Source organism: Trichosurus vulpecula, chromosome 3, assembly GCF_011100635.1.
Source record: "Trichosurus vulpecula isolate mTriVul1 chromosome 3, mTriVul1.pri, whole genome shotgun sequence".
Lineage (NCBI taxonomy): Eukaryota > Metazoa > Chordata > Mammalia > Diprotodontia > Phalangeridae > Trichosurus > Trichosurus vulpecula.
The window spans coordinates 232,836,376-232,862,852 of NC_050575.1; the positions used below are offsets into that span (position 1 = coordinate 232,836,376).

Here is a 26,477-nt window from a genome sequence, read left to right on the forward strand (position 1 = left end):
TCTGGGCCAAAGGATATGAACGTCTTAGTATTTTATTTGTACAACTCCAAATTACTTTCCAAAATCATTGTACTTTTCACAGCACCAGTAATGCACCAGTGTGAAGCCATTGGGATTTACTGAGTATGAAAGTAGCATGGTCAAATATATATCTTAGGAAAATCACTTTTTAGAACAAAAGACTTGTCTGGGCCACACAGCCAGTATCTGCCTGAATTCAGGTATTCTTGACTCCAGGGCATGCTCTACCAAGTACAGGGTACTGCTTCTCTCTTCTTTGTTAGCTACCTCAAATCCTACCAGTCTGAGATTCATTTAGATTAATTACCATTAATCCTTTAAAAACCGAAAATGCGTCTTAGAAGTTGAAGGGCCTTAGTGTGAATTAATTCAATGACTTGTTTTCCTTAGACTTCTGAGCTGAGACAGCTAACCCTAACCAGGGAATAAGAGTATTAAGACAATTAATTTTGTTATTTAATTTTTAAAATTCTGAATTTAAAGAGCAAATAAATTGAGCATTTCCATGTATAAAGTAGAACAGAAAAAGGATTGTACATGAAACTGTGAACTTGTATTACATCCAACTTGCTTTAACTTTTAAATATGTAATACAGTGAATTTGTAATTTTCAGAGCTTGTCTGTTTTCTTCTGTCATTTCTTCTGTGAATTAATATATATATATATATATATATATATATATATATTTCAGTGACCCTCTTTTCTTTTTGCAACCTCATCATCACCCCCATTCCCTCTCACCTCCATTTACCCCCTTCAAAAGCAAAACAAAAATCCTTGAACAAATATATCTTGTCAGGCAAAACAAATTCTTCCAATGTCAATGTCCAAAAATATATGTCATATTCTACACCTTGATTCCATTTATGATACCTCTATCAGGAAGTGGTTAGCGTACTTCTTCATTGGTTCTTTGGAACTGAGATTGGACTTTGCAGTGATCTAAATTCTTTCTAAGTTTTTCTTTGCCATTTGTTTTGTAAATTGTTTTCATCCTACTCTGTATCAGTCCGTAAGGTCTTCCCTAGGTTTCTCTGAAACAAAACATTTTTTTATGGCATAGTTGGTTGGTTGTTGTCCTTTGTTCTCGAAGAAGACCAAAATGACATCCACTATGCCAGAATCAAGTTTCAATGTGTCTGGCTGTGACTGATCAGACCAATACAAGCTTGGAATGCCGTACCGTGGGTCAGGCACAAATAGTCTGCATGAACATTTGGGGTGGATACTCCAATCTTGCGCATCCTGCATTTCCTTTGAGCTGTTTCAATTCTGCTTTGCTCATAGAGCACAACACCTTCTCTGAGGTGGGCACACCATGCTGAGCGCTCCTGTATCAGTGTCTACTATGTCGAACAATCACTTCCAAAGTTTTAAGAGAGACCTTGAGAGTGTCCTTGTATCACTTCTTCTGACCACCAGGTGAATGCTTGCCCTGTGTGACTTCTCCTTAAAAGTAGTCTTCTGGCAAGCTTATGTTTTCCATTTGAACAATGTGGCTAGCCCATCGGAGTTGCACTCTCTGAAGCAGAGTTTGAATGCTTGGAAGTTTAGTTTGAGTAAGGACCTCAGTGTCTGTAATATTCCATTATATTCATATACCATTATCCAGCCATTTCCCATTTGGTGAGTTTCCCCTTAGATTCCAATACTTTGCTCTAACAAGAAAAGGTGCTATAAGTATTTTTGTATATATATATAAGTCTTTCCCTCTTTATTTGGAGATAGTTAATTTCGTACCTTGGGACACTTTGTGAAAGTAGGGTGGTTTTGAACGTGGTGCAGCACTGGGTCTATGATAATGAGGACATGGGAGAGAGGGCACAGAAAAATAAGGGAGAGAAGGAGCCAAAGAAAAACTTTTCTTTCAGAAGTTTGCCAATACATACATTGGCCCTGTGCCCAACAATGGAGGAAAAAACTAGTCTTTTTTTCCCCTTTCTGTCTTTTACCCTTTGCCTGTCCTCAAGAGTACAGGCCATGGTATTAGTACTATAATTCAGCAGCCTAATATATTAAATTTTTGTTACTGGTCACACAAAAATTTCTGTGGGAAAAAAATCCAAACAGTGTATTTTTATACAGACTTTGGGAATACAACCCATTTTATAAAATTTGAGTTTGCATGCATTTGAGAAATAAAAGGCAGTCTTTATCAACAAAGTTGTTAGATGAGTGGTATCTCTTTCAGAAAAATGTGTTCATGGTTACAGCTTGGAATACCAAGAGCACATTTTCCCTTGCTAGAGCCCTAGCAACGAAGCCTTCCCTAGGTCCAAGATACTTATGATGGTTTCATGGTTTTTAAGGTATAGGGAAGGGGGATTAGCCTGAGAATAGTTGAGAATGACATTGGAGCTTGAGTATTGGTGAGTCAGGAATTTAATTCAGCAAATTTTTCTTAAGTTCCTATTGTGTGCTGGGCAAGAGATAGGATAACTTGACACTGTGCAAAGGGGGCCAGCCTTGTACTGGATTCAAGTCACATGTCTGATGCATTCTAATTCTGTGAAGGGTTGTTCTAGGTAACTTTCATTAGACTTTCAAGTTACAGATGGACCACTGATCTGTATTGGTGAAGGAAGTTTCTATGCTGAGAGTTTACCATGCCACTAAAGTTACAGGTCTGTGTCTTTTCCCTTTGCCCCCCCCAAAAGAAAAAAAACAACAGAAGTGCCAGGCATAAGTGCTTGAGGGTAAAAGTGGACTGGAGGGAGTGAGGGACAAAGGCTGGTTCTACTTCCAGACTCTTTCACTTCATAGAGATGAGTATTCCTTGAAAGATTGCAGCTCCTCTAAGATTTTGGAGATTGGGTTTAATAACTTCTGTCATCAGATTATGAGCCCTTTCTAAGCTTACTAGCCTCATTCTAAGACGGCATAGACAGTATGCAACATTGGTCCTGTATTCAAAGCCTTTTCCAACTTAGTTATGATCTGCCAGAGCTTGTACTCTCCTAGTATAATGCACCTTTGAGAACCCAGAGTCACCACTGTGCCAAAATGAGGTATTAGAGTGAGACATTAGTGAAAGGGATAGAATTAATAATAATTTAAAACATTCTCACACACATTTTAAAAATGAAAGCACATTTGTCCACATGACATCATTGATGCGATTTACGTATAACAATTCTATTATGATTTGTGCTACTTAGCACAGAAACACAGAATTTCAGTTTTGCAGGCACTTCAGTGTCTAACCCACCCCAAACCCCAAGAAGAATCCCTACCTGACAGGTAGTCATCCAAACTGCTTGAATACTTCCCATGAGATGGAACTTTACTTGAGGCACTCATTCCATCTTTGGACAATTCTCCCTTTTAGGAAGTTTTCCTGACCTAAATTTGCCTCTTTGTAACTTATACCCATTATTCCTAGCTTTTCCTGTAGGGCCGAATAGAATAAGTATAATCCGTTTTTCACGTGACACACCTTCAGATCATTGAAGATAGCTATTTTTTCCAAAGTAAACATCCACAGTTTCTTCAACCACTCTTTCTGTGACATGAACTCAAAGCCCTTTACCATTCTAGTGCAATCAACAACCCTAGTCTTTTAAGTGCTTACCATATGTCAGACACTATAAGCTCTAGGGATAGGAATTGGGGACTGAGCCTATTATTTCACTGGCATAAATAAACTCCCTCTACAAATGTAGGTGGGCACCACTGTTGTAGTTGTATCTCTAGAGAGTTACTTAGAGTAGTGCTTAGAAAACTACAAATTAACATTTTCTGTGTTTTATTGTATTTTTATTTATTTTGTTAAACATTTCCCATTTTTGTTTTTAAGCTAGTTGGACAGCTTTTTTGCATTCTCTGAATTTGATAGCTTTGGTTTAGAGCACTAAGAGGATGTGACTTGCCAAGGATCCTATAGCTAGTGTATGTCAGAGACTAGATTTGAACCCAGCTCTTCTTGGCTTTGAGGCCAGCTTTTCCCACTGTTCCATGTTGGCTTTAAGCTCTGGGTATACAAAATGAAAAAGTCTCTTTCCTCATGGAGCTTACCTCCCAATGAAAGAGACAACATGAACAAGTATATAGGAGTAGGGACAACAAGCAAGTATATAGGGGTAGGGACTGGACCTGTGATTTCACTGGCATATGAAACTCCCTGGATCAGGAAGCTCCTTCTACCAGTGTAGATTGGAACTTCTCTGCAACTTGCATGGAGAGTTTTCCAGAGCAATGAGAAGTCAGGTGGCTTTCCCAGGGTCTTACAGCCAGTATGTGTCACAGGCAGGACTTGAACCCAGGCCTTCCATGTGTTAAGCACAGCTTGCTGTCACTATACTATGAAACTAGACCTAAGAAATCCAGAATTAATATAGGATAATTTTGGGAGGGAGTACACTGGCATGGGGGGGGGCGTGTGGACTGGAAAGGCTTTTAATATTTGGCATTAGGGGTTCCTAATTTTTTATATTGTGGTCTGCTTTGGTAATCTATTGAAGCTTATGAGCTTCTTTTCAGAATAAAGTTTTAAAATACATAAAATAAAATACAGTATTAAAAGAGAAACCAGTTATATTGAAGTAAAGGTAATTTTTTCCCAATCAAAGTTCATGGGCCCTCTGAAATCTTAACTCCAGGTTAAAAGTCCCTGATAGAGAAAGTAATACTTGAAGTGAGTCTTGAAGGAAACCAGTTATTCTAAAAGGCAGAGAATTTTAAAGAGGAAGAGCATTCTAGGTTCAGGGGACGTGTGGTACAAATGCATGGAGATAGGAGGTAGTGCCATGGCTAGAGTATAGAGCAATAGGCCAATGTGGCTGGATTGAAGAGTTGGAGAAGGGGATTGAAGTGTAAGAAGACTGAAAAGGTAGGAAGGGTCCACATTGTATAGAGATTTAATGTCTAACTGAGGAGTTTGTATTTGATCCTGGAGGCAGTATGGAACCATTGGAGTTTATTGACCTGATGGTGACATGAGACCTGCAATTGAGGAAAAAACCCTCGGGCAGCTGTGTGGAGAATGGATTGGGGCCTGGGTGGAGAGAAGCAAGCTTGAGGTAGAGAGGCCAGAGAGGCTAATTGTCTTCCTTTGCTCCTTTCTAGTTGATCAGTGTTCTCCTTAAACCATTGGATGCAGAATTGAACACAACATTTCACATGTCTGAGAAGGGCAGAGTACAGAGGGATTATCACCTCCCTATTCCTGGAAACCTTAAATCTGCCATCTGTGTGTTTTTCAGAATCATTGATTGATAAAAATGTTAAACAGCCTTAGGGATACTTTACTTGATACCTTCAGCCATAATGACACTGAACCATTAACTACTCCTCTTTGAATCCAACAAGTCAGACAGTTCCAAATCTAGTTGTATTATTGTCTAATCCACATCTCTCCATTGTTTTCTTCATGGATAGTATGAAATACTTTATCACAGCTTTGCGAAAACCTGGGTGAGCTATACATCACAACATTTTCGTCCTCTTCCAGTTTAGTAATCCTGGCCAAAAAAAGGAAATGTGGTTTATTTGGCATGACCTATTCTTGATAAAGCCACGTTAACTCTTGATGTCATCACTTTTTCTAGATGTTCACAAACAGTTTCTTCAGTGATTCATTATAGAGTTTTTCCAATTGAGTCCACTGGCCTGTAGTTTGCAGACTTTATCTTTGTCTCTTTTGAAAATTAGGATAACATTTTCAGTTTTTATGCCTGTCCTATTCTTGATAGTATTTAGGATATGTCAGACTGTGATTCTGATGTCACCTTCACCCATCTGCTGGTCCTTTGGGTACCCAAGGATAGGTCATCTGCTCAGATGACTTGAATTCATCAGGAGCAGCCTTGTGCTCTCTCTCTCTCCCTGGATGTCAACTCCTAGGTTGGGAGTTTCTTCTTGTGAAGAAAAAATGGAAGCAAAACACTGACTGCGCAGGTCTGCCTTTCTTCCCACTGTTGTCAGTGATCATCATCCTCTCCTTTCCAGCAGTATCTCCTTTTCTTGGATCCTTCTGTTTCACCTAGGATTGTTTTAAAGAAACCTTTATATTCTGTGACTCCTTCACAGCTCGGCACACTGAGCTCTACTACTTCTGACCCGATATTTTCAGGACTGCCACAGTGCTCATTGTTACCTACCTTTGCTTCTGTTGTCACTTACCTTGATGAAATTTTTAGATATAACTATGACCACATTATCTGATAAATTCTGTTGACTGGTTTGCTTCATGTGCACTTTCAAAGGTTAATTTTAGAACCAGTGGTTACCAGGAAAGAGATGTTACTTGGATAATTAGTCTGTGACTAATGGCAGATTGTCAAACTCATTTATAAGCTAGTTTACAAGAAAAAAAGGGATTCTCTTGCTTGATTGTTTCAACATTAAATGGTGAATTTCATATTAAACACTAAAATTTTTCTCACATCCAGCCATAATAAAAATAAGATGTGGAGTTACAAGAAAGATACACCTTTATGAATTGATGTTAATAATATATGTAGAGTTTTTGATAAGTTTATTTAGCTTAACCTGAATTTTGAATATTGAAAGGAAAAAATGCAAATATGTTGTATAAATGTTTACATCAAATGAATGCTTAGTTTTTCCTGCTTGAAATGTAAATCCTTCCTCTTGACTCAGTAAATTGTGTACTTGGCTGAACACAGTGATATTTTCCTGAAGATAATAATGCAATCTTGTATTTGTGTTGAGTTTGCAGTTTATAAGGTGCTTTCACTTCTGTTGTCTCACTTGTCCATCACAGCTTACTTATTTGAGGTAAGCAGAACTTATTTTACATATAAAGACACTGAGATTCAAGGTTTCATGGGTTAGTGGTGGAGCTAGGACCATAACCTAGTTCTTCATACTGCTGGCTCTGTTTTGGTTCAGTAGTTGTGGCATACTGTCTCCCAAGACAAGGCTACAGTAACTTGGAAATGTTATTATGATTAAGACAGACTTTCTCAGTGACTAATCTACTGGAGATTGTTAGGTAACTTGAAGTCAAGAAATAATTATTAAGCTCACTATGTGCCTGATGCCGTGATAAGTCCTGGAGATATAAGGAAAAGCAAAAAAAAAGAATGGTCCCTACTCTCAAGGAACTCACAATTTAATTGGGGATATGGCATGCAGACAAACCCCCTAGAATCCTGTTTATTTTACTGACACGAAAATTGCTGTACGACTTGTCCAGTCTGTACCTTATCTTTATTTCCATTGACCTGATAGTTTATAGACAACCCGAAGTTTGGTTAGGATGATAAGGAGAGAAAAATGGCTTTGGTCCAAGCATGTTGATTGTGTACAAACAATACGAGTTTGTTTTCTGGACAGTGACAGTGGTCTACGTATATTTGAGTCCTTATCAAAGATGTTGGAGCCAAAGTGAGAGCAATAAAGCCTTTGGAATTTGTTTGAAGCTGCTAAGGAAACTGTGGGACTTTTTCCTGCAATTTTTTTTCTTAAAATTCTTTTTTTTTTAGATGTTTTGGTTTTAACCACCAAAAGCTGAGGTCCATTTTCATTTTGGAGGCAGAGGGAAGGCAGGGGGAAATAAATGTTGAGGAAGGGGAAGCACAAAAATATTACCCTAGACTGATTACATTTTGATGTGGATGCAAGCTTTCATCTGCTTCTAAGCACAATGTCTAAGATTCCTTGCTACTCTTGCATATGCTCCACCTTTCCCTTTCCTTAGATTAACATGGGTGGTCTTAATTTCTGTCCATGTGATGATGTAGATATGGAAGCAGAACAGATTCATATCATTTTTTTCAATTGTTATTCATTATTGTAGAAATTGTAAACATACTCAGGATACTACTTTGAGTTCTAATTATAAAATGTTAGCACTAGAAAGGATCGTGATATTTAGCAGCTAGCAATTTAATTTTCTATAAATGGCTGGCAAATACTATAGACAACTCATGCTTAAAGTATTTAGAATTTGGTCCAAAACATTACTAAAAAATAAAAGAGTGAATTTATAAATGAGCACCTGACAGCAGAAAATTTTCCTTTGATGTTCCTTATAGCATCCAATAAAATCCTATTTGAATGTCTCCTTGGGTTGTATGCAAGCCCTGGCAGATCTTGTCAGGTTAGAAAGGATTTTAGTTGACTTCCAGCCTATCCATCAGGAAGGACTGTGTAGCTTTCAACTGAAGAAAGAACAACCTAGCTCAATTCAGAAAATTAGCTTAAAGGGCAGTTTCTTTTCTGGCATCATAATCATCCTAATTATAACAATAACGTATTGGTACTCTAATACCTTACTGTTTACACTGTGTTTTCCATGGCTGTTTTCTTGTTCGATAGTCACTGTAACCCTTTGAAGTAGGTAGTAGTACAAGTAACATTATGGGAAATCTGAACCTAAATGAAATGATTTACCTAATATCGCCAGTCTGGTGAGTGGTGACAGGCCTTGAAGTCAAAATGAATATCATCATTCTTTCTAAATTCTTCTGTTTATACATATGTACTACTATATGCTTTTACATCATCATTACCTTGTCAAATTAGTTCTATTTCTCCAGATTCAGATTATTTCTATTAAAATGTAAAGAACAATTTAAATTCTCTTACCTATTTTAATTTCTATATTCAATAACAAGTGCCTTTCCAAAAGGGTGATTTTTGTAGTACACCAGCATTCATGCTGTGGGAAGAAAAGGAGGGAGAGCCTATGCACAAAACTTAATTATCCAAATTGAATTTATTGAAGAATATTTTTTACAGCTGCCTGAGGCCTCAGAAGTACTGGAGAATAGTGGGGGTATAGCTCTCCAAGATTACATCTGGCATACTTCATGGGAGGAGGGTAACAGCTCGAAAAATGACTTCTTAGCTCTCCCCCATTTTTATAGGAAAGGTCCTGTCTCTTACATGTTAAGGATACTCCTTCAGGTTCTCCATTCCAGGGGGTGATCCTTGGTGGAGAAGCAGAAGTGTTCATCTGTTTCTTCTGCTCCCAGATCTATTCATTGGGACCTTTGCGTAATTAAATGTAACTGATTGAGGAAGCAAAGGAAAGGGAGAAAAGGAAAGGAAAAGAGAGTCTGACTCATCTGCTGGCTGACTTTAGGCCTGTTTTCTTAGTGAAAGAATCCTGTACTTTATCAGTCAACAAGTGTTATTAAGCATCTGCTATGAGCCAGCTGTTGGGATATAAAGAAAAAATTCAAAAGACCCTTTTCTCAAGGAACTTATGTTCTACCAGGAAAGGTAACTTATACATAAATATGTACGTACAGAATTTACACACAATAAATAAATCATGTGATTTTGGGGAGTGAGGGCATTGGGAAGTGAAGAAAGGAGTCAGGAAAAGTTTCATGTAAAAGATCATGTTTGTGGAGAATCCTAAAGGAAATAAGGGATTTTAAGAAAAGTCAGGGGTAAAGAGGGAATGCATTCCAATCAGTTAACTAACGAGCATTCATTATGACCCTGGTCTACGGCAGCCAATGAGGATGCACATACGAAGAAAGAAACAATCCAGTATGGGGGACAGTCAGTGCAAAAACAGGAGGGAGGAGATGGAATGTCTTTTATATGTGAGGAGCAGCAACAAAGCCAGTTTGGCTGGATTGTAGAGTGAAAAGTAATAGATAATAAAGTTGGTAAGGTATGTTTGGGCCATGTCGTAAAGGGCTTGAAATGCCCTAACATGGAGTTTATATTTGATCTAGAGGCCATAGAAAAAACACTGAAGTTTATTGGGTAGGGTATATGACATAGTAAGACCTTCGATTTGGGAAAATCTCTTTGGCAGCTTTATAGGGTATGAATTGGAGAGGAGGAAGACAAGAGGCAGGAAAGCCAATTAGACAGTTGCGGTAGCCCAAGAGAGAGGTGATAATGGTTGCATTAGGATATGATGACTGTGTAAGTGGAGAGGAGGGGTTGAATGCTAGACATGTTTGGAGGTAGAAATGACAAGATTTGTCAGCTGAATGAATGTGAGTTGAGTGAGAGTGAAAAGTGGATGATGGCATAGAAGTTGTTAACCTGGGTGCCTAAAAGGATGATGGTTCCCATAACATAAATAGGAAGTTCAGTAGAAGGGTAGAGTTGTAGTTGTATTTTTTGTTTTGTTTTGTTTTTTATTTTGGTTGGAAACTGAGAATAAGTTCTGTTTTGGATATGTTGAACTTGAGACATGGAATACCTAGCTAAAAATGTCCAAAAAGGCAGTTGAAAATGCTAGCATTCAGGAGAGAGACTAGGGGGCTGGTTATATAAATCCTAGTAGTTTATTTGCACAGGGATCATAATTAAAATCATTGAAGCTGATGAGTTAACCAAGAGAGATCCAGAAAGGATAAAAAAGGGCCTAGGCTTAGAGCCTTGAGGTACATTCACAATTAGAGGCTATGATATATAGGATGAACAAGAAAAGGGCATAGAGAATCACCAGTCAGTCAGGTAGTAGGAAAACCAAGAAATAATAGTGTCACAAAAATTCAGAGAAGTCATGAGGATCCAAGTTTGATCCGCAGTATCAAATACTAGAGAATTTAAAAAGAACAAAGAGATTGAAAAAAGGTAGTATTTGAACCAAGACTAAGAAGAATGAGAAAAGACTATAAGATTTGACAACTAAGAGATCATTTATAACTTTGGAGAGAGAATAGTTGCTGTCGAGTGAAGAGGTCAGAAGCAGAGTTACAAAGGCATGCTTGTGGCTGGGCTCCTAGAAACTTTCCTAGAGCTCAGTAGTTCAGCCTCTGGAACAGGTGGCCATTAGCTTCTAACAGACCTCATGGTGGAGCAAAGATGCCAAAGGATGTTCATGATTTGAATTTCTGATTTAACTGAACTCTCCTGAGTCATCCTTCATTGTCCTTCAAATGTTCTGTTAATATTTGTCCAGGGCTTTTTGTTAAGAAATTCTTATACATATCATGTATGAATTGGGCCAGTAGGCAATTAACGGAATTCTGGAGTGAACCTTAACACACTTCTATATACTACGAAAGAAATGTTTTGTTTATTCACAATTTGTCTCACTTTGTCCACATGGGTCTCTTAGATATAGCCTCAGCGGATCTTTGTATCTTTGTATCCTTACAGCATTGTACATGGTACTTTGCTTTTAGTATTTCTTTGTTGATTATAATATATAAATAAATATGTATTAGATTTTTGTGTAGCCAATACTGATGTGTTGGGCAAGTTCATCACCATATGTATTTTATGTGTCTATATCTGTATGTAGTTTGTTCATGTTACTAATTATCTTTACATGTTAGGATTCTATACATGTCATGCAGATGTGCCATATATCAAGAACATTGATTTTGTTAAAATATCTTACAACTTTGGCCATTTAAATAAAGTTTGTTGTGCTACTATAGTTAACATGCTCCTGTTGTTAGCAACGAGTTGAACACCAACAGGATGTTGATAAACTTGAGGGTGACCAGGATGGAGAAGAGTCATGAGGTGATGCCATATGAGGATTCGAAAGAACTGAGATTGTTCAGCTGGAAGAAAATGTGGAGAATCATGATATCTGTTTTAAAGTATTTGAAGGATTATCATGTAAAATAGGATACATTTTTTTCCGGCCCCAGAGGGCAGAACTCAGAGTAATGAGTAGAAGTCTCAAAAAAGCAGATTTAGTTTGATATTAGGACAGACTTTCTAATAATTACAACTACTGCATCCCAAAGTGGAATGGCTATTCTAGGAGGTGTTGTGTTCCCTCTCACTTGAACTCTTCAAAATAAAGGCTTGCCTGGCATATTATAGAGCTAATTTTTGTTCAGGTATGGACTGGAATAGATGGCCTCTGAGAATTGATAGTCCTGATTTTCCAAACTACTAGTTTTAATTTCAATTTCCAAGAACAGTAAATAGAGAAATAAAATCAGTTAATATTGACATGAATAATATAAATGTTGTCTGGTACTATTATAATGGTTAGTGATGGTACATTTCCTTTAATAAAGAAGGGACTAAAATCATAAGACTCTAGAGATAGAAAGAGATCTTAGATTCCAGTCTTCTCATTTCAAAAATGATTATTTGAATGTATCTCTTAAAATGTCCTTTAGATTTAGATAACATCAATGATACATATTTCCCTCTTCACTTCTACTTCACAGAATCTCTTCCTCCCTTAAGTTCCATCTCCCACTTGAGGCCTGTCCTGTCCCTCCAGTTGTGAGTCCTTCCATGCAGAAATTAAATTTATTTACTTCACATGTTTTGTATTTACTTATCTGTATTTATGTTGGCTTTCCCCCAATAGGATGGAGGCTGGCCCCTATAGGGCAGGGATTATTATTTTTTCTTTGCATCCCCAGTGCCTGGCACATAGTAGGCATTTAATAATTGCTTGTTAAATGAATGAGTGAAGATTTAATAAAAGTTTTATTTTATCATGAACCAGGGAGGACATTTTGATTGTTTTCCTAACTTTTCACAATTGCTGTGGTTATTCTAACATGTGTAAGACCCATTATATTTTTTCCACAACTATTTTTTTTTATCTAGACCTATGATTTTTTTACTTTGGAAAAATCTTTCCAGCTCATTTGCATATTTTTGTTTTAGAGGGTTTCTGGAAAGTACTGAGTCCCTAAGTAACTTCCCAAGGTCTTAGTGTATGCTGGAAGCTGAACTTGTAGTTACATCATTATTCATTAAATAAAGTATCAGTAGAGCTTATTGTGTGCCAGCTGGAGCTACAGTGACAAGAGTAAGGCAGTTCTGTCCCTGAGCAAGCTTACAGACCAATAGGGAAAAAACAGGTATAGAGGACTGATGGCCAGGGAAGGGAATTTTGGTCTAGGCAGTCTCAGGGATTGTGAATGGAGGCTTAGAACAGTAGATTGTCCCACCTTTCCCCTAACAATAGTAGCATTGATTCAAGTGTTATTTATAGAGCAAGAGCAAAGAGGGGGGAGAGAGATGTCTGGATTGTAGAGCAGATGACAAGATGCCCATGTTGAGAATGTTCTGATGGATGGGATATCAAGCATGATCTACTGCCAACTAGACATAATAGTGGATTAGCTGATCTTTAACTTAACCATGAATCAGTACCACACAGCCCTGTGGGAGAGTGCCAAAGCTGCAGGGATTAGCTCTGATGGGTTAGTGGAGGGTCAAGAGGGTCACTGTCCCCAGTGAGAGGAGAAGGGGAACAACAGCCAGACAGATGGCAAGATCCCATACTGGATTGGCCCTTTATGTCATGGTGGATGGTTGATTCTACCCACTCTGTCTCTCTGCACAGATCATTGGATAATCCTTTATTTTGTCACTTAACTAATGTCTCATAGCATTTGTTAAATTCCTATGTTGTTTTTGTCCTTCATTCTTGAAGAGGACCATGACATCAGGGAAATGATGACATGACTTGCAGATGACTTGGATTTGAGTGAGGGAGAGCTGTGCAAGTCACCAGGCTGACTTTCTCCTCCAGAGCCATCTGGTCTGATACTGACCAGGACAACTAGAGATGGCTCAGGATGCATTAGGAGACACTGGCCCTTTCAGGGTAAGGTCTTTTCAGGTTCTCTCTTTGAGTGAGAAGTGACATTTCATAAAAAAGAAATACATCTTTTATTACCGTTTCCTAAGGAAGTTTGAACAATATAAACCATCTCCCCAATAAAGAGACCAAATGAATTGTAGTTACTACCTCAGCCAGCAAACATTGACCTTTTTGCCAACTAGAGAGAGAGAGAGAGATGGAAGCTAAGGGCATGACTAGTTTAGAATGTAAATTCATTTGCAAGGTTTTGAAAAGAGGTTGGTGAACATAATAAGCAATATTATTTCATCAGACAGTCAGTAAACGTTAAGTGCCTTCTGTTTTTCAGGCACTGTGTTGAGCTTTGGGGATACAAAGAAAGTCAAAAGATAGCCCCTAGTCTCAAAGGAACTCTCACAGTCGAATGGGGGAGACAACATGCAAACAACTCTGTATAGAAAAGACACATACAAAATTAATTGGAAGTTATCAGTAGAGGAAAGGCACTGGCATTAAGGGTATCAGAAAAGCTTAACGTAGAAGATAGGATTTGGGCTGAGACTTCAAGGAAACCAGGAGGCAGAAATGAGGTGAGGGAGAATTCCAGGCATGAAAGAGAGCCAGTGAAAATGTCCAGAGTTGGAAGAGGGAGTGCACTGCTTGTGGAACAGCAAGAAGGTTATTGTTACTAGGCCCCAGAGTAAGGTGGTAAGAAGACTAAAAGGTTATGAAGATCTTTGAAAGCCAAACAGGAATTTATGCTTGATCTGGGAGGTGATAGGGAACCACTGGAATTTACTGGATGGAGGGGAGTGACATGGTCAGACCTGCATTTTGGAAAATCACTTTGAAGGCTAAGTAGGAGACAGACTGGAGTGGAGAGAGACTTGAGACAGGAAGATAAGCTAATTGGCTCTTGCAATAATGTATATGTGAGGTGATGAGGACTTGTACTAGAGTGATGGCAGTGTCAGAGGAGATGAAAGGGCATATCCTAGAGATGTTACAAAGGTAGAATTGATAGGACATGGCCGCTGACTGGCTATGAGGAATGGGAGGGAGAATAAGGAGTAAAGAATAAGAGGTTGTAAGCGTGGGTGACTGGTAGGATGAGGGATTTTTTGGGGAAAGAATGAGCTCAGTTTTGGACATGTAGGGTTTGAGATATCCATGGGACACCCAGTTTGAGATGTCTAATAGGCAGTTGGAAATGCAAGGTTGGAGGACTGGAGAGAGATTTGGGCTGGACAAGTAGATTTGAGAATTATTTGCATGGATATTATTCAGTTATTGATAACTGAATTGATGGGAGCTGATGAGATTATCAAGGGAAATATGGTATATATATAGAGAGAGATTAGAAGATAGCTTTGGATGAAGCCTTGTGGACATCCAGAGTTAGTGGGAATGATATGGATTAAGGAGACAAAGAAGGAATAGGAGGAGAACCAGGAGAAAGTAGTAGCATAAAAACCTGGAAAGAATATCAAGGAGAAGAGGTAGCTGACAGTGTCAGAGGCTGCAGAGAGATCAAAAAGGATTGGGATTGAGAAAGGCTCTCAGATTTGGCAGTTAAGAGATCACTAAGCGAGCAATCTCACTTGAATAATGATAGTAGAAGCCAAACTCAAAAGAGTTAAGAAGAGTCAGGAAAGGAAGTGGAGGCATTGATTGTAGGCAATCTTCACTGGTTTGGTCAGATGGGATATGATAGTGAGGATGGATGGATGAAACAAGGTTTGTTTTGGATTTTTTTTAAGATAGAGGACACTTGGGCATATTTGTAGATAGTAGGGAAGCAGCCAGTAGATAAGAAGCCATTGAAGGTAATTGAAAGAATGGGAATAATAAAGGGGGCATTCTTTGATTGGGTAGTAAATATGGATTGCGAGATTCTTAAAGAAGAAGAGATTAATGAGTTGCTAGAAGGTGAGCCTGGAAGTGCTGCTGGATAGCAAGGCATATTCCAATCCTGCCCCCCCAACCCCATCCCCAATCAGTGAATTGGAAGGAATGAGTGAAAGTGCAACCATTTCTAGAAAGGGTGGCCAGGAAGTCTGTGTCATCAAGTTGGAGTCAGGTCTCAGTGACAGCCAGAAGGCAGAAGGATAGGATAAGTGAAAGATTTAAGATGAAAGCAGATTTACTTCTTATGGAGCAGACTTACCTGAGGGCACATTGGAAGGGTTGAGTAGCTTTATAATGGGAAAAGGTGGGGGTGGGTGGAGAGGATTGAACTTGAAGTTGGAAAGATCTAGATTCCAAGTCAGCTTTATGCACTTACCAGCTGTGTGAGCTTCTTGAGAGCAAGGAGTGTTTCATATCTGTCTTTATGTCCTCAGTGCCTAGTATAATACCTGCTTTAAAAATGCTTTTTGATTGATTGTGTGACCTTGGGGAAGAAAATGAACTTCTGTAGGTGATTGTTGGTATTAAGGTTATATTTGTAAAATTTTTTGAAACCATAAAGTGCTATATAAAAATGAACTCTTACTGCCCCTAGATTAGTTGGTGTCTATTTTACTCTGTCTTATGGATCTTGATTCTCTGGCCTGTAGAAGCTCCTGTGCCTTTGACTCTCCTTACCCTTCCCTGCCATTGTCAGATCTGAGATAGCAGCCACACTTGTGGGTCAGTGAACTCTATGCATCTGTTAGAGGCTTACTTGTATGTTCCAACTCCTTCCTTGCTTTTGTTACCTTGTCACATCCCAGAAGGGTGGTATACTGAAATACAAAATTACACTTAGAAAAAAAAATCCTTTAGATTAGTGATTCTAAATGTGTGGGGGCAGAGAGTGAGGGGAGGCTGTACAGTTACTGCAAGGGATTCTGGAGATCCATATGTAACAATCAGGTTGCTCTGGACAGCAAGGCTTGCTGAGTTGGACCCTGAAGCCACATGCTTGAGGAATTTACCCCTCCTCCCTTTGTGGAGGTGGGGCTTCCCCAACATCTGTCTTTTGGAAGCTGCTGGCCTTTAAAACCCAGAAAAAGAATAAATGGCTGCCATCTCAGCTCACACACCTGCCTCTCAAATAGTACCTGCCACATTGACTCAAATTGATTGTCCTCTCTCTCTCTCTCTCTCTCTCTCTCTCTCTCTCTCTCCCTCCAGTCTTGAAAATAAATTAATAAACTCTTCTCTGTTAAATGTATGATAGTTATGATAGGCAGAATCCAAATTGAGTTCACAAAACCTCAGTGATTTAGGACTCTGTTCCTTTGAGGTGTAGTTCCTCCTCCTTTTCGGTCCTCATTCTTGCATTCAGATAAGTAGAAATGAGATTAGTTAGCTCTCTAGTGTTAATATGATTTCTAATGCATAGTAAAAACATACTGCTTAAAGAGATAATGATTGTAAATGCCAACAAGTGCCAACCTCTGGGTTGTACCTTCTTCTGCATTGTGTGTCTCTAGTCTAGTGTATAGGGTTCCAGTCTGTTCCCAGTTGGGAAGTAGCGTGCGTTCTACTCCAGATTTGAAAAATTCAACATAAAGACATAGGTTCAGTCTTGGTCTCCAGCTAGTCTTGTCCTATACCATTCTTTGCTCATCTTCAAGGTCAATGGCCCTTCCCCTTCTTACTTCCTGCCCCTCCAAAAATTCTACTCTCCAAAAACCAGTTTGAGCCAGAAGATGCTTTAGACTAAAGTGCTTGACTCTAGCTTTGTCTGACCTCTTATCCCTCTTGGGCTATAAAAGGGCTACTCATATGGCAAAAGACTTTCAATCTCAGACTGCTGAAAAATCATCTAGCCACCTCATCCTATGATTGAATATGAGAAATAATCAAACAAACCTTTTGTGGACCAAATGTTATTTAATTAGATTTTTTTAAAGTTACAGATGGGGTTTTAAAGTAAAATATTCATTTATAAGTGTTATTGAGCTCCAAGTAACTTTTTGTCATTTTGTGTTTTCACTAAAAATTTATTGATATATTTGTTTTAAAAATCATCTTTCTTTGCAGATATATTTTTCCCACTCCCCTCTCCAGAGAGCCATACTTAGTAACAAAGAATAAAAAAGAAAAGGGGGAAAAAGTAGTTTAGTAAAACTAATCAACACTAATGTTCTACTGCCATTCCTATATGTATTACCAAGCTGAAAAGGTTTCCAGTATGGGCCTATCAGTGATGGAGTGACTCTAACTCTTCTGTCCAAGAGTCATCTCAGCCCAAATCACAGGCTCATCAACAGGTCACCTATAGGGTGATGAATATTAACTCTGTAGACCAGGGGTTCGAAACCTGAAGTTCATGAATATTCTCTCTCTCTCTCTCTCCATGCATGCATATATGTATAGGTATGCATAACTGTGTGTATATATACATTTAAAACTGTATCTTGATATAATTAGTTTGCTTTATAATCTTTTATATTTTATTTTATGCACTTAAAAACATTATTCTGAGGAGTCCATAGGATTCACCAAATTGCCAGAAGAGTCCCTGATATACAAAAGAGTGGACCCTTGCTCTAAGTCCACCTCTGCTGTTATAAAAGAGTTGGAGGGAGAGCCCAAGCTAACTAAATTATGAATCCTTTAACTACTGAAAATTTGGCTCAGTGTTTAGCTAGATCTTTTTGTCATTCAGCGTGCTAACTGTCCCTCTCAGCTTTGTGCCATATGCATATTTGATAAGCAATGCTATCTCTATCTTCTGCCAAATGATAGGCAAAATTAATAGGAGTATAGATTTATAACTGGAAGGAACCTTTAGAAGCTATCAAGTTCAGCTGTTTCATTTTACAAATGAGGAAACATTTTGAAAAAGGGTCATTAGGCCAACCAAACACATCTTGCTATGACTGGTGGGCTTACTATAAACCTTTATTCCTATTGATAGGTTGTACCAATAATACATTTTAAAAATTTAAAATTATGTGAAGTATTTAAATATATTTAGACAATTTTATAATATATAAATTATGTAACAACATTTGCATAGTACTTTCTGGTTTTACAAAGTACTATAATATATATATATATATATATATATATATATATATATATATATATATATATATGTTAACTCATTTGTGTTTTATCCCACCCTGTGAGATAAGCATTGAAAATATTGTCTAGATTTTATGCTTAATGAAAATTGAGATACGTATAGGTAAAGTGATTTTCCCAGGTCATACCAGCTATTCAGTGACAGAACCAAGATTTGAATACAGGATTTCTGATACCAGATTCCTCTCCACTAATGCTAGAACAGTTACTGCCCACATGATCTCAAATATTTAAATGGTTCTAAGATTTCATCTATATATATATTCCCTCCAAGGGCACAGATCACAATCCATCCTTGCCAGCCCATTCTGGTCCACTTTTGTCTATGTTCCCCATGAATTCTATAAGCATAATATAATTACAGATTGTTGATAAACATTAGCTTGTCTGCTAATGAAAATATTAAGTATCATACAATGGTTGAAGCTGTATCTGTTCTTTTCTAGGAACTCTATAATAATAATTAGAGTCTACTATATAATATTCTAGATCATTAGTTGAATGTAAAATTGTAGATATAATTTCCCAATGTGTAGATTCTTTAGGCTATAACTCAATTGTTTATATTTTCTTGGAGTGGGTAAATGTGGGGAGGTAGTAAAATGTGAGTGGAGAACTCAGTCCTTAAGAAGAATGGTGCTATCTCTACCATTCCTGACTTCCATCTTTTTTCATTTTTGGACCCCTTTTATTTTATATATCCGTATACATGTACTTATACAAAATATGCCTATATATATACACACACACACACATACGTATATGTGTGTATGTATATGTGTATACACACACTCACTCATATATATTGAATCATAATTGTAGAGCTCAAGGGAACCTTAAAGAAGCCATCTAGACCAACCCCTTCATTCTACAAATGAGGAAACTGAGTTTCTTGCTTTCTTGAGTCTTGCCTAAGGTCATACAAAATAGTGAGCTGTTTAGGTGGGATTTAGCCCTTGTTCCTTTGATTTCAAAGTCTGTGCTTTTTGCCTTTTATACAGCCTGTATTTTCCTGTCATCTCTGTTACGGGCTCCTGAGCCTGTATATTTGATTTAAATACCAGCTGGGAGTATCACTCTTCTACAGTTTTATTTATTTTTCTAAGTAGTAAGAATAGTTAGCATATCACATTGTATAGGGTAGCTGTGTAGGTTTTCCCCTTTGTTGTTTTTGTTTGTTTTAGTTTATTTTCATATACAAGTAGCATTATCATAGAGAGGTATAGGTTGGGAGTCTCACGTCTCCAACTGTCTTGGACATTTTAAACTGGTTGTGCCATAGAAATCTTCTGTATGAGAGATGTTATGAGGTAGAAACAAGATTTAGCAATAGATTGGATATGTGGAGTGAGTAAGAATGGAGAGATAGAAGTTGACACTGAAGTTACAAACTGGTTGGTTCCAGGCATGAAATGCTCTCCTTCCTCACTTCTACCTCTGGAATATGTCTGACTTTATTTTAAAGATTTCAGCTTAAATGCCAGCCTTCCCAGCCCCTGGCCACTTTTGTTAGCCTGGCCTTCCCCTCTAAGGTTATCTTCCTTCTACTCTGCATATTTTTTGTAATTCCTTATTTACATTTTGTGTTCCCCATTCACATGCAAGCCTCTTGAGGACAGGAAATATTTTTGTGGGTTTTTGCCTTAATAAACTGCCTGGCACGTAATTGGCACCTAACAAACGCATTCTAGTTGATTAAAAAGTTCTATTGTGTGCTTGGCTTTGTCTCTTAAACCAAATTGGCTTCCTGTAGTTGTTCTAGTGCTATGCAGTGGTAGTTATTAGAAGTTACAAAATAAGAACTGGAAGTTATTTGTCTTTAAACAGGCAATACAAGTGTGTATTTAGAGTGGGGGTAGGGCCTTGAAGATAAAGCTGCTTAATAGTGAATTTTGTCACTTTATTTCCCCCCAATCAATTCAGCATTTAGTTCCATTTACTTTCAGTTGGTGAATATCTTGGTGAATTTGTTCACAAATGTCCTTTCATTTATAAGTTCTTAAAATTACAATTTGGGCAGTGTTCAGTGAAAATATTTTTTCGATTTCCCATATTCCAGATGAGATCTGAAAAGGGCAGAATACAGTCTGACTTCCAGCTCAATATGAGTCCAGCAGTGTGATGTGCCAGCCAGAATAGCTAATTCCATCTTGGGCCAAGTTAAGAGAGGTAGAGCTTCTGGTGATGGTTCCACTGTATTATGTTTTCTTGAGACCTTATCAAGTGTATTGGGCTCAGTTTTGAGCACCACAGTGAAGAAGAATAAACTGAGAATGCCTAGAGGAAACCAACCAGAATGGTGAAGGGTCTCGAGCCCATGTCATATGTGGATTGGTTTAAAGAACTGGGCATGTTTATCCTGGAGAAGACTGGAGGGGACCATTAGCTGTCTTCAAGTATTTGAAGGGCTATCATGTGGAAGAAGTACTAGCTTTAATCTCTTTGGCCCTAGGGACCAGAACTAGGAGCAATATGTGGAAGTTGCAAACATAAAACATTTAGGCTTGATGTCAGGAAAAACTTCCTAACAATTAGATTTGTCCGGAAGTAGAATAGCCTGCCTCAAGGGATGGTGGGTTGTCCTTCTTTGGAGGTCTTCAAGCAGAAAGCAGATGACCTCATGTCAGGGTCCGTTACAGTAGGAATTTCTGTCATTTACTGGTTGGACTACAGGGCTGCTTAGGTCCCTTCTGCCTATCAAATTCTGTGGTTCTGTAATTTTAAAAACATAAAGTATACCAGGTGCTGTTAGGCCTCAGGATTAAAGAGACAAAAATAAAATAGTTCTGGTCCTCCAGGGACTTTAATTCTCTTGGAGTGGCACATTTTCTTAGGGGCCATCTTAAATTGCTTGAGAATGAACTTTTAAATAAGGTAGGCCAGGTGTCTGATGAAATAAGAAGAGTAGTGGTAACATTTTTTGTTGTTGTGGAAGGTTGTTGGCTTCTATTAATGGAGTCTAAGACTTGCCTTAGGTTTTTTGACTGACATATCACACTCTTAATTCATTGGAACTTACAATAAACTAGCACTCTAAAACTCCTAATTCTCTTTCACATGGACTGGTGTTTAACATGTCATCTTAAGTTTAATTCTACATTTTGCACCTTGCTTTTGTTAGCCAGGCATTATGGACTTAAGAGCCAGGAAGATCTGGGCTCAAATCCTATTTCTTAGAGTTGCTAGCTGTATTACTATTGAATAAGGGCAAGTCATTTAACTTCTATGAACCTCAATTTCTTTTCTGTAAAATGAGGATACTAACACCAACTACCTACATTACAGGATTAATATGAAGGTAGATAGAGATTTCTAAAGTGTTTTGCCCACATTAAAAGCAGTATATAAATGTTTTGTGTTGTTGTTTTAATTTTTAGCTAGTATGCTAGATACCACCTCCAGCTTTCTACAGTTTACAAATTTTCTCAGCATTTCTTTGGTATTTTATCAAAGTCATTGTTAATGTTGAAGAGGACAGAAACATATAGCATAATATCATTAAGACCTTCCAAGTTTATGTCAAAGGGGCTGTGTGGTGCGACAGAGAGCATATTGGCATTTGAGTTAGGTTTGAATTCTGATCCTTCCACTTCCTAGTTTCACTTTGGATAAATCATCTTCTGTGTTTCAGTTTCCTCAGCTGTAAAATGAGGGGATCGGCCTTGATGACCTTTAGTCAGTCAATCAACAAACATTTATTAAGAGCCTGCTCTGTGCCAGGCACTGAGTGCGAAGTCATGGGAATTCAAGCACAAAGAATGAAAATCTCTCAGGAGTTGAGATCTCTGATCCTGTGTGTCTAATGGTCCTTGGCGGTGGTTATTTATTCACCAAGTATATTCTCGTTTGCAAGAATATTGTAAGAGACTTTGTCAAATGCCTTTTTAGAAACCTAGATATTTTCTATCTTTGTAATTCATTCTAGCACCTTAAGCAGTGATTCAGAAAATATTTTACTTTTTTGAAGTCAATGAAACCTTATTTCCCATATCTTCTTTTCTTATCCATAATCACAGCCTTTAACTAGAAGGAATGAAGGATAACATTTCTGCTTCCAAATTCTTCTGTTTTTTTTCCCCTAAAACTTCAGTCATCAGTGATACATTTAAAATTTTTTTCTCAAGTATCTTTGATTCCCACATCAATCAACAGAAATGGTAGGTGCTTTTAATGAGTCTTGGAGGACTCTAATCTCAGTACATAGTCTGGGAACACAGCACCCTTCTAAACTAGCCATGTCAGATCTTTATGGGACTACTTCTGTGTTCTTACCAGGAGAGTCACCAACAACTATTACAACTATTTTCTTCTTGGATTTGATAATGAGATTCTTTGCCCTAAAAGCATTTGTGAACTATTTCTATTCCATGGAACAGGAAATGTTGCTACATTTGACCATATTAGTTTTAATGATTCTGAGGGTTTTCTAATCCTTCCTGTCTTTTTGTCACATAGTTTCATGATTTCCATTTGATATCTTCTCGACACTGATTTTCAGTCTCTTTACTCAAAATATTTTTCTTTTTAGCTTTCTTCTTTGCCTGTGTCCTCTTTAGATCCTCCTTAGATCTAAAATCTTTATTTTCTATGTATATGGAGAGTATATGGAGAGATATTTGTCACAGACCTTTCACCCTTTCCCCCAAGAAAGTTAGTTTGCATTTTTTTAAATTTTTATTTTTTGGAGGGGGGAAGGCAGGGCAATTGGGGTTAAGTGACTTGCCCAAGGTCACACAGCAGTAAGTGTGTGGTCCGATTTGAACTCAGGTCCTTCTGACTCTGGGGCCGGTGCTCTACTCACTGTGCCACCTAGCTGCCCCATCATTTTGCATTTATAATATACAACTGATGAATATCTCAGGGGGTAATGGTACAAATCAGGTTGCTGGACCATTTTCTTCTACTTACATACCTTCTGGAGCTATAGTCACTTATAACACCTCAGATGACTTAACTGTTTGTGGCCATTCGATTCCTATTCATTTAGTTAGTCAACCAACACACGTTTTTTAAGTGCCCACTGTCTGCCAGGCACTGAGTGCTAGGTAGTGGGGATATAAACACAAAGAATGAAACAATCTCAGGATTCGAAATCTCTGATCCTATGTCTAGTGTTCCTTGGCTCTGGTTATTCACCAAGTATATTCTCTTGTCTGCAAGAATATTGCAAGAGACTTCGTCAGATACCTTTCAGAAACCTAGATATTTTCTGTCTTTGTAATTCATTCTGGTATGCTAATCTCAAGGGCAAAGATTGTTAAATTATTTGTGTCTTGGACCCCTTGGACAGTCTGGTGCCCCTTCTCAGAATAACGCTTTAAAATGAATAAAATAAAATATATAGGACTATAAAAACAATTATATTGAAATACAGTTATCATACTACTTTTAAAAGTTCATAGACCCCTAAGTTAAGAACTCCTGTTCTTGATAATGCTGTTTTTAAATTAGCTTATCTTGTCTTCTCTGTTACCTTGTTTCTTCCTAGCCTCAGCAGTTATTGGTGGCAAATTTAAAATGTGCCCTTGGTTGACAGAGAAAAGAATAAGTAATGTTTTTCCTGCTAAAACCTTCATTATTTATCTGTTTATAAGTGATTTGCAATAGATATCTTTTAAAATTGTTTTTTAAAAGGAAAATTAATTTGTGTTATTCTAAATTTTATTCCATTTGTGATACTTATAGCCCAAAGGGATAAAGTGAAATTATGTATTAGTCTTGTGATCAAGACATCTTACCACCCAGAACACTACTATCCTTTTCCCTCTTTTGTTATGATATAATCTAGTAGGGCCCCATTAGACAAGACAAATTGAGGGGCTCATAACCACCAGGGTGGCTGTAAAGTGGTCAATTTTTTAGCCACTTTCTGCAACTCTCAAAGATCATCTAAAATTGTAGAGTGGTTGTGAATTAAGTCAATGGAGGGGGGCCTATATTGATGACTTCAATACTTCAGGAATTTATGCTCTTAACATACATCCATATTTGTTTCTGAAGGTCAAGAAGTCTAATTAGTAATATGCATTGAAGAAACTAATGAACTTGGTTTATATAGTAATGATTTAAAACATAAATTTCAGAATGAAATCACAGTTTAAGTATTCTTAAGTATTCTTTTGCCTCACAAAACAGTCCATGGGAATGTCACAGAGCCCAGTTTTGCTTGTTGTATATTATCTGAGGATATGTGGTTTTTGCTGCCTCAGAACTAATAACCATTATCTTCTTAGTTAACCCAAATTTCTGTGTTTCCATCATAAAGTTTTTAAATGTATTATGAAATTAACACAGATTTATGTTGCTAATATTAATATTATATGTATTCTTTTTTACAGGTCAACTTTGTAGTGTGCCAACTCTTTGCCTTGCTAGCAGCTGTTTGGTTTCGAACTTATCTACACTCAAGCAAAACTAGCTCTTTTATAAGACATGTTGTTGCCACCCTTTTGGGCCTTTATCTTTCACTTTTTTGCTTTGGATGGTAAGTAGCTATTTTGATCATTTGATATGGAAATGTATGTTTTTCAGTATTCTGATAACACTGTCAGTATGTAGTTACAATAATTAATGTATTTTAAATGATAAAAGTGGTAGTTTGTTGGAGGGTTAATTCCTCTCTTATCTAGTTGTTTTAAATTAATCAACTTATATATTTTGTTTTAAAATTTTATTTCAAGGGAGAAAAAATATAGTAGTACTCCTATGTAGTAGTACTCAGTGTTGTGGTGGGTATTCCTTCTATAGTATATATTGCAACTACCCCATGTTTGCCTATCCTATATGACTCTTATCTGTGTTCTCCCATAAGTTATCCATATGGGATTCAGCTTTCATGCTGGTCTCCTGTTCTTTTTTACATTGCATACATACCAGTGGAGTCAGTCAGCTGGGACTTATTAAGTGCTCACTCAATGCCAGGCACTATGGCAAGCTTTGAGGACATAAACGAAGGGGAAAAAAGTCTCTGCTCTCAAGGATCTTATAGTCAAATGGGAGAGATGACATTTAAACAACAAATAAGATATGTACAGGATAAATTAGGGGTAATCTCAGAGAAGAGGAACTTAAATAAAAGGAGGACTGGGAAAAGCTTTTTCCATAAGATAGGACTTCAACTGAGCCTTGAAGGAAGCCAGGAGGCAGAGATGAGAAGGGAAAGAATTCCAGGCATGAGGGACAACCAGTAAAAAAGATCAGAGTGGGAGATGGGAGTGTCATGTGCCAGGGACCTTCACTGAATGGCAGATGAAGTGGAGGGGGTGGGGAGTTAGGTGTCAGAAGAATGGAAAGGTAGGAAGGGACCAGCTTTTGAAGGGATTTGATAGCCAAACAGGATTTTGTGTTTGGTCCTGGGGATAATAGGGAACTGCTGGAGTTTATTGAATAAGGAAGTAAAATGGTTAAGGCTACATCTGAAGATCAATTTGACAGCTGAGTAGAGGATAGATTGGGAGGCCAGCCATCAGGCTATAATAATAGTCCAGGTTGGGGTTGCTGAAGCCCTAAAAAAGGGTGGTGGCAGTGTCAGAGAGGAAAAGAGAATATATATATGTGTATATATATATATATATATATATGAGTAATGTTACAGTTGTAGAATTGACAGGATTTCACAACTGATTGGACATGGGAGGTGAGCAAAAGTGAGGAGTTGGTAATGGCATCTAGGTTGTGACTGGAGGAGGGGGAGGGGGAGATATCCTTTATATTAAAAGGAGAGTTATAAAGAGGTTTTTTGGGGGATAAGTGAAAGAGAAGATAATGAGTTCAGTTTTGGGCATGTTGAATTTAAGATGTCTCTGTGACATCTTTGAGATGTCTAAAAGGCAGTTGGAAATGTGAGATTGGAGGTTGGGAGAGATTAGAATTGGAGAAGTAGATATGAGAATCATTTTCATAGAGATAATTGTGAAACCTTGGGAGCTGATGAGATTACCAAGTGAAAAAGTATAGAGGGAGAAGAGAAGAGGGCCC

The 26,477-nt window shown here is 37.7% G+C and overlaps 1 protein-coding gene across 1 annotated transcript in view; it reads left to right on the forward strand.

The window, feature by feature from the left end:
• MBOAT2 (membrane bound O-acyltransferase domain containing 2) overlaps nucleotides 1–26,477 on the forward strand; it is a 185,909-nt gene that overhangs the window by 21,316 nt on the left and 138,116 nt on the right. Inside the window, exon 2 of the mRNA XM_036753079.1 lies at nucleotides 24,839–24,984. Coding sequence (XP_036608974.1) covers nucleotides 24,839–24,984 — 146 coding nt within the window. The remainder of the gene's footprint in view (nucleotides 1–24,838; nucleotides 24,985–26,477) is intronic.